Below are 8,619 nucleotides of genomic sequence, written 5' to 3' on the forward strand. Positions count from 1 at the left end.
ACAACAACTGCAACCTCTTCATAATGACCACCGTTGTTTAATTATGACGATTTTGCAACAGTGATTTTGATGTCAAAAGCAAAGCCGTAACGCAATTCTTAACCTAGAATTCAGCCAATGAGGCTCCTTTCTTCTACTGGTGCAAATTCATTTCCATTGATTCTTTCCTAAGTCAGATTGTGAAAACCAAGCCTTACTCCGGTGTATCACTTGAAGCGCCTTAAAAAAGGAATCCTGATGCTAGTAACTTCTCACAAAGACAATTTTGGCAAGGGATAATTTGATGGTCAAATAAACGGCTTCAGGTGAATTCCTAGGCTCATGTTCATCAAATGTGGCTTCGCGCAAACAATATCCGTTCCCTTGACTGAAAATCGCGTCTAGCTGTTAACTTTCCTTACCGATTGCGCATCGGAGCAAATTAGTTGAATAATTTTATCGTTAACAAAAATATCTAAACACGGAGATTGCGCTGAAGGCCAAAATATGAACCCACCATCTCTTGTTCAATCGTTTTCATTACGTGTCATTAATATTAACAACCTTACTCTACATGATAAAAAGTGCAAAATATCAGGCACATTCCGGGCTTTGAATTCCCTCCTCTCCTGCAGTCCGAAGATATTTCAAAGCGAGTAGACTTCAAGCAGTAGTTTACCTTGGCTGGGAAAGAAGACGCAGGGAGAGATGTCTCCACGCCGTTGCGACCTGCACAACCACTTGTGAGAGGGTCTAACATTTCATGTGATGCTGTTCCAACACCCAAGCTTGCTGTGCCAACTCCTCCGGATTGTTCTTAATCTTTCAGATCGCTACTTTCTTCTAATAACTTCCAAATTGAACCGGAATTGTGCTGCTGATTTATAGAATTAAGTAGGAGGATAAGGAGCTTAGCATGATCAAGCACATTGAGACACCATGTCCACAGATGGATTAGTACATTGAGCCATATTGGAATCCAAAACGGGCTAAAGTATGTTTAAAACAAACAATAAAATCCCAGCAAATACTTTTAGCCTGGCACCCTAAGGCCGTGATCCGAGCGGACTTGCTAGATCTCCAGCTTCAATGACACGAGCCCCGATAGAGGCTTAGCTAAATTAGGATTTCGCATGAAAATTAACTGAAGCTCAGTCTCCCACACCGGAAGTGCATATTTGCGGCCACCAATTATTACACACACCAAATGTACGGTAGCACACCTTCGTTCGTCAGAGGAAAGAGATACCATGATCATAAGCACGAAAGTAAAAGAATAAGCGGACGAGAGGAGGGCCAGATGCCGGTAAAACTGCCACGATATTGGGCCACACGCAGGATAGAGGGAGGGTTGTGGGCTATGTATAGAGAGGGGGGCTGAGAGGAGAGGAAAGAGGAGGAATACAGTCAGCAGGAGCAACCGTCGGAGCCACCGATCGAAGATGCGTTCCCTCCGGTCCCCATCGTCGACTGGGCCGAAGCGCCCACCTGGAAGGCGTTTTTGTTCAACACACCACCCTCCGCACTGTTAAGGTTCACACTGGCAGTGGGAACAGGCGTGGTTAGCACTGCATCAGTTCGCAAGTAATATTTAACACGCTACTTCATGCTTTTGCGGACTATACACGATCTGCTGCATAGCGGGATTCAAATCGGATTCGCATATCTTTAACCCTGTCATCCACGCTGTTAGACTACAGCTTTTCGGCGCTACTACACTGATATTGTCCAAGACCTTATGCTTTTGGGCTTGTTTTAGCTACCTACTTAACAGACCTAGGTAAATAACCAAAAAGTAGTTGTATTTATAAAAAATTGTCAGAAATAACCCAGAAGCTGGAAAAACTAAACCAAATAGTATTACTAGGTAAAAACATTTATCGATCCTTTTGCTAATGGGAAAGAAAACCAAGTGTCCATATTCCGATGAAATAAAAATAAAAAGAGCGGAAGCAAACAAAACAGGGTGGTGAATCAGAGTAATGAGAAAAACGTTTTTTTTTTCACCTACCCACACAACCCGAAGAGGATGAGCAATAGTAAAGGATTCCCAAAAGAAACCATTTTTCTCAAAGGAAATCAGACGGTGTAAACCTAAGATCATAAATTCAAAAAAGAATGTGGGGTTCCCTTAAACTTTTGTCATGGGGATTATGACTACACGGCTTGTAAACGATGATGGACTTGTCTAAATGAACAACGGAAAGGTAATTTGGTGTTTTGAAATGGCTCAAGAATCCAAAAGAAATTGTGTTTACCAATAATCCTATAATTTATTAAATGTATTTCTTACCTTCTGGAGATACACGCAAAAGCCGTATTTTAAAGTAAAATATTCAACGGAAGTCACATCAAAGCTATTCTATACCGAAAATAAAAGGTTGCACTTAATTGGAATATGAAGGACACGAAAGGGTGGAGGAAACGAGTGAGAAGGGCGTAAAAAAAGTGAAATACTATAACCTTAAAGGATACGACGTAAAAAAATTGCTTGGAACTTATCCAAATCGTGTCCCATGAATATCTTTTCAAAGCATAGACCCTAAAGCAAAGCGATGAAAATTGTCCACTGTTCGTCAGGTCTTGATTATACACGGGAGGTAGAAAGACTGCATTTTCGCGTGGATAAGCCAAGCCACGAGCATACACCGCTCAATTTGGATGAACACCACGAATAAATGACCAGTAAGTAAACTTCCTAGTCAGTGAGACAGTTTGTCGCCCTTCCTAACTATTACTGCTTTCTTCATTTTGTGGCTGTCTATGCCTTGTTACAGCTAAGGGTGAGCAATGAAGAACAAAAACCACGCATGCAGGAGAGCAGTCGGGGATACTGTGAGACCTGACCGCACGCATTCAGTAGTGTTTCACTCAAAGAAGTTTAATTTGATGCCATTTATTATCTAAAGGAATTTTTATTTCCACAAAATCCTTATTTCAATGCCTGGTAAAGAGTTCACAAAGCACTAATTAAGTTTGTAGGCAAGACGCATCAGGAGCTCGCAGGAGCAAACGGAACTGCACAATCTGGAGGCAAAAAAACTTAGATTGAATGTTTTTGCTTTTAACCGGACTGTTTTTGAGAGTCGATGAGTTTTGAACATTATCAGATGGTAAAATAAGCAGAGTGGAGACACAAGTAAGGGAAGATACATCGGAAGTTTAGACCTGTCCAACCAACTCAATTTCAAATGACTAGCATTAAATAAAGCTAACGCGAGGGTGAATTAGATCAAGTGATTGAAGTAAATTACACCATTAACTCAAAGTTCACCTTATCGAAATTTGTTTGAATGAAGAATAAAGTCAAACGATCGGTGACTTATATATATGCCCACGGGCAATTATGGCTACAGGAAAGTGCCGAAAGTAAATGAAGCGTTTTGCGCAGAAGCGATCAAATGCCGCAAGCTCGTGGCCGAAAGTTTCAAAATCAAGCTCGCGCGGTTTTTAAACAGCGTTGCTATAGCGACACGTGGTCGACCCATTGAGGTCTTCCAAGAATTGACCTGACTCCATAAATCAATCTTCGATGCTTAATTGGAGGCTCTTCTCTTATCCATTTTGCTTAATTGGTAAAGATAAAAAGATACCCACCCACTCCAACTAATTAATCAGTCCGCATGATGATGCAATAACCGAAGTCAGTACTACATTCTCAAACAGATGCAAACATTTTTGGCACATATTCTTCGATAATTTATCTCTACCTAAGCAATACACTAGAAAGCTGTTACGAATCCACTTTCTAATCACATTTAACTATCCCATTAAGTAAGCATTTCTAACCTACATTGCAGCAGAGAAAAGACTACATTTTGTTCAACCTATGCGGTATCTGTGCAGATTGATCAAGATTCTTATTTGTCACAAGTGATAAAGTAAAGAATAGCAATCCCAACTTATACTGCTAAGTCGAGATCCACATGTTCGTACATATTATAGCTTTCGACCAACTAGTCCTGCTCTCTCTGCTCAGGCCATTCGCAAGGCATACTTCAAGAGTGAAACCCCTATAACAGAACGTTTCCAGAAATCGGATTGGCGCGTCATGCAAAATTCGCATTCTCGACAAAAACTCAGTTGTTGTTTTGCTCTGCCTAGAATGGAAATCATATGTTAAAATGCTATCAGATTATATGGTATCACAGTCATCTCAATCCTAACGACTCGTTGAAACTACCGATAAAAGGAGACTGCTTCCATGACATATGTCAAAAACACTGTGTCTACTGAAGTAAAACTCATCCGTTTTGTTTGTAATCGGCAAAGGCTACTTGAAGTTGTATCAGAATACCTGAATTTTGTAAAATATAAGTCAAATGAGGTCAGCAAATCTTAGAGAAAGCACCAGCATTAAGGTACACTAACCCGGTCGAAAGGGGCATTGTCTGGGCCAGAGAGAGAGTGTTCACTTTGCAAAATTAGGCATCAGCTATGACGCACCATAGCGGTGAATCATGTCAGCAAAGCCATAGGCATAGACCCACGACGTCCCATAAGTCCACATATGTATGCATTTCAAGTGGACTAAATGAAACCCGTAGGACTGTGTGCACGCACATACACAGCACGTATTAGCAAAAAAGTGCTATAGAAGAAAGTAGTTCCGCTAGCTGGTACCACCGTTAAGCCTGCCGCTACACAACTGAGAGATGCTACACAAAGCAAGTACGCGTGCGCGCCTGTGCGCAGGAATGTGAAAAATACCACCGCTCGGGAGTGGCTAGCCTTCTCAAGCTGTGGCAGGTCAGGATTTGGCTGCAAAACACGCGCAACGAACGGCAGACTGCGATGCGAGAGCTCTGTGTGCTCTTGATCTGTGCTGCGACTTGAGCAAAGAACAAACCTCGCAATTGCCGCTAATGCATGAGAAAATAGTGTGCGATTGCAGTGTTCAAAAGGAGGCCAATCGTTTCGGGCCAAGAACATGCGTCGCAATCGCTTCTTTGAAAGTTGCACAATACTATTTACACTCTCGATGTCTAAAGAGTTCTTGGCTCTGGGTGAAGAAATTCTAGGCATTAAATACAGCCCCCAAAACCATTTTTTGACAAAAACAAATGGGGTAAAACATCACCGACTAGGGCAAACGACTAAACATTAATTCAAAAAGCAGAAAATAAGCTTAACTACATTTTTGAAAATGTGTTAAACGCATTCCCACACGCATAATTTTAAGGAATGAAAAAGAAACGAGAAAACGTGCAAATTCATGAACTTGGGGACTAATTGTGGCCTAACAGAAAGTGCACGTAAGGGTGCCGTATCAAAAAAGAAAAAGGCATTTTGACCTGGGTAAACTGACAGAAAACGCCAAGCCTCTGAATGCTAGTCCATCCGTTAAGCGTAACTCAAATGAATGTTTCCGGTATGGCATGCACATTTTGGGAAAGATACATAACAACATTCACCTATGTGGTTTACAAAAAGGGGTGCTTCAGCTTGTGCTCTCATGTTAAGCCAATGCGTTTTAAGAACAAAAAAGATGCAAGCTTATATGGGAAAATATGCATACAAACCATTTGGAATTGTGTATCCATTTGATGCGCATATTTCACTGACACATTGAGCTTTCTCAGAGTAAAACATTCAACCCTCACCAAACTATGCATACGATCAGAGGAAGCAAAATAGCAGGTGGCTGAACTCACACATATTCGTGTGAAAGTTCTTTGCTTAAGTAATGAAGTAGATACAACGGCAATGGGCACACAGTGACAGCAGCAGTGACACAAGAAGGTCAGACGCCAGGACGCGATCAGCCGCTAGCACAGTGAACGAATAAGGAAATGAGTGAAGCTATGCACTCCTCTTAATCTATAGATAAGCTCATAATGCATAGCGGTACCTCCACATTTACGCGTGCCCAAAAAATATGCGCTAGGAAGGGAGCGACAACATTCAAGGAGTATTCGGTGGGTAAACGTGGCGTGTCGGTTTCAATGGCGATGGAAGGAAACGAATAGCCAAAAAAACCTTTGGATTGGGTAAGTATGGCATAACCATTGTAAAAAAATGATAACAAACAAAATGAATAGGGGATTCAATTATCAGTAAATTGCACGGTTTTTGGCTTCCAGCAAAACAGTGGCCATAAATATGCTCTTATTTTGGTACCAGAAAAAGTTACTTCAAATTGAAATGAAAAACAGAAATCACACACATACCTCCCCTCTTGAACATTCTGATAAATTTTCCTCGCCGTTTCCAGAAACGCGGCTTCAACATTTTCACCACTAGAAGTTGAAAGAAAACAAATATGCCAGTGACAAGATACCACGGAGACAATTGTGCTGGTCAGATGCAATGAACTGGTATTGCAATGCCATGACAGCATTGATCTCTATACCTCTGCACGCGAGCAATAAGGTTGTGAAATTGAAGTGATGTAGGGAAACTGGGTAAGCCCATACTAACTTGTCTCTGATGCGGTTAATAGAAAGGAAATACGGATAAAGAAGATTGTTAATTCATCTTATATATAGTTGGGGACAAAAACAGGAAAAAGAACCAGTGATAAAGGCTTCGTCGGGATGTTAACGAACAACCACCCGAATGAGTTAAAGTAAAACTTAGAAAATAAACATTTGGCACTACCAACCACAGTAAATTGACTAAACCGTATCAATTATTGCATGCCGTCTACAAGGAATGTGAGCTTCAAATTTTAAAAAAGCAAAACATGGATGTAAATCGGGAAATACAGGGTTCAGTAAAGCCGACATGGATTCAACTGAAGACATGTAATAGTTGATGCTGAGCATAAATGAATTGGCACGCATTTAATATACCATTACAAGCATAAATAGTTAGGCGATAAGACCGAAAACATGAAAATGAGCAAATCTACAAAATACGCGCAGTGAAAATACTTCAAAGTCAATTAAAATCAGCAGCAGTTAGTAGCGATTCCGGGTATACTCACAAAATAATAGTACTATAAGCTACACATCTAAAATAAAACTAGTAGAAACAAGCCGGTACATAACGTTGTATTCGCGAAATGGAAAAAATCTAACAGGTTTTACTGTGCGTCTATAGAGAATATCAAACGGAAGTAACAAATAATAACACAAGATACAGCACTTCTTGTACGTAAATAAGAGTTAAAGATGTGCAACTGCTTACGACTTGGCGCTGCATTCCAGAAACATAAGATTATTTTCGTCTGCTAATGCCTTCGCATCCTCATACGAAACATCACGTTGTTCCTCCAAATCTGACTTATTCCCTATCATCATCATTACAGTGTTGGCCGAAGTCAATCTTCGAGCGTCACTAAGCCAATTTTGAATACGTTGGAATGTTGATCGACGGGTTATATCATAGACTAGGAGGGTACCCGCAGCTCCGCGATAGTACGACCTCGTTACAGACCGGAACCGCTCCTGTCCCGCAGTATCCCATATCTGAAGCTTTACCTTTTGCTCGTTTACCTCAATTATACGAGTTCCAAATTCGACACCAATTGTATGAGGACAATCGGGAAAGACTACATTAAGGAGTTATTTGATCCAGCGAAGCCTACACTTCTTTTCCGTAAACTGGTGCATCAGGCAGCTTTTACCAACGCCCATTTCGCCAACAATTATGTACTTAAAAATGTATGAATAATTGTAACCTCCTCCGGCAGACATATTTTCAAAATATGCAAAAAAGGAAACAAGGCGAAGCCAATTTGAATCGTCTGAAGCGGAGTTTTTGCGGGACAGTTCAAACAAACCACCGGATTTCAAACAGCAAAATCTCCAATTTACAAAATAAACTAAGCATTTTGGTGCAAGTTGTGCTTTGCAGACTTACAACTAAGCTTCTTAATCCAACCGTGGCGTCCGTTACTCGATAAAATCAGTGAAATTTAAAGTACTTACCCCAAAGCGCGAAACAATTTTGCATAATTTTAGGTCAGCAAGATTTGCAATCAGCTTTTATCAACAGAATCACGTATGGTGAGTGTCATAAATGCCTACCAACACCTTTGTCACTTTTATTTGAGTTGAGAGAAGTGACTGTAAGATCAGAAGAAACGCTGGGAAGTCATTTACTCACTATTTAGAAAGACATGGTTACACATGAGGCTAAATGGTATTTCTTTTTTGAAGTCTAATGATGTGGACTCGACCGTCAGGACCTCCAGAACCCGCATCTTTTAGTATTCCAACAAAGCCTAATGTACCTTCTTGACTCTACCTTTCTGTAGGTCGCAATGTTTAGAGAATTAGAGACTTTATCCAGCACATCTTTAAAAAAATAAATAACAAGGAAGAGTGTCCATTACAATTTTAGGTGCATGCTTTAAAATAAGTGGTAAGGAGTAGAAATTTTTGGTTGCGTATTTTAAAGATAACAAAGCGTGCATTCTAGGCATGGGATCTATTGCCGATAACCTGTACCGTGTCTGAGAGTCAATACACAATTTACGTAACCGGTTAAAAGTGAATGTAGCGCCTGAGACTTCCCCGAAGGTAAAAGAAGACAATACACAAGGGATTGGAGGTACTGGCATAGTCCGGAGGTGCAATAGACGAGCCCCTAAGTGGCTCGTTACTAAAAATGGGAATTAAAAATAACGGTTAACATTGCACAGTGATTATACCTCCACAACCACCGAAACCTACCCTTATTCACCTATATAAA

At 40.6% G+C, this 8,619-nt stretch overlaps 1 protein-coding gene across 1 annotated transcript; it reads right to left on the reverse strand. All coding sequences in view use genetic code 11, as the record gives it.

The window, feature by feature from the left end:
- Nucleotides 1–1,386: 1,386 nt before the first annotated feature.
- EGR_02477 (Ras-related protein Rab-14) lies at nucleotides 1,387–7,619 on the reverse strand (the record flags this gene model as incomplete). The annotated part of the gene is made up of 4 exons (XM_024491726.1): nucleotides 1,387–1,519; nucleotides 6,150–6,218; nucleotides 7,111–7,474; nucleotides 7,511–7,619. The coding sequence occupies 4 exons, from the start codon at nucleotides 7,617–7,619 to the stop codon at nucleotides 1,387–1,389; spliced, it is 675 nt and encodes a 224-aa protein (XP_024353877.1).
- Nucleotides 7,620–8,619: the final 1,000 nt, after the last annotated feature.

The sequence above is a fragment of the Echinococcus granulosus genome (assembly GCF_000524195.1).
Source record: "Echinococcus granulosus chromosome Unknown EG_S00011, whole genome shotgun sequence".
In the NCBI taxonomy this organism is placed as follows: domain Eukaryota; kingdom Metazoa; phylum Platyhelminthes; class Cestoda; order Cyclophyllidea; family Taeniidae; genus Echinococcus; species Echinococcus granulosus.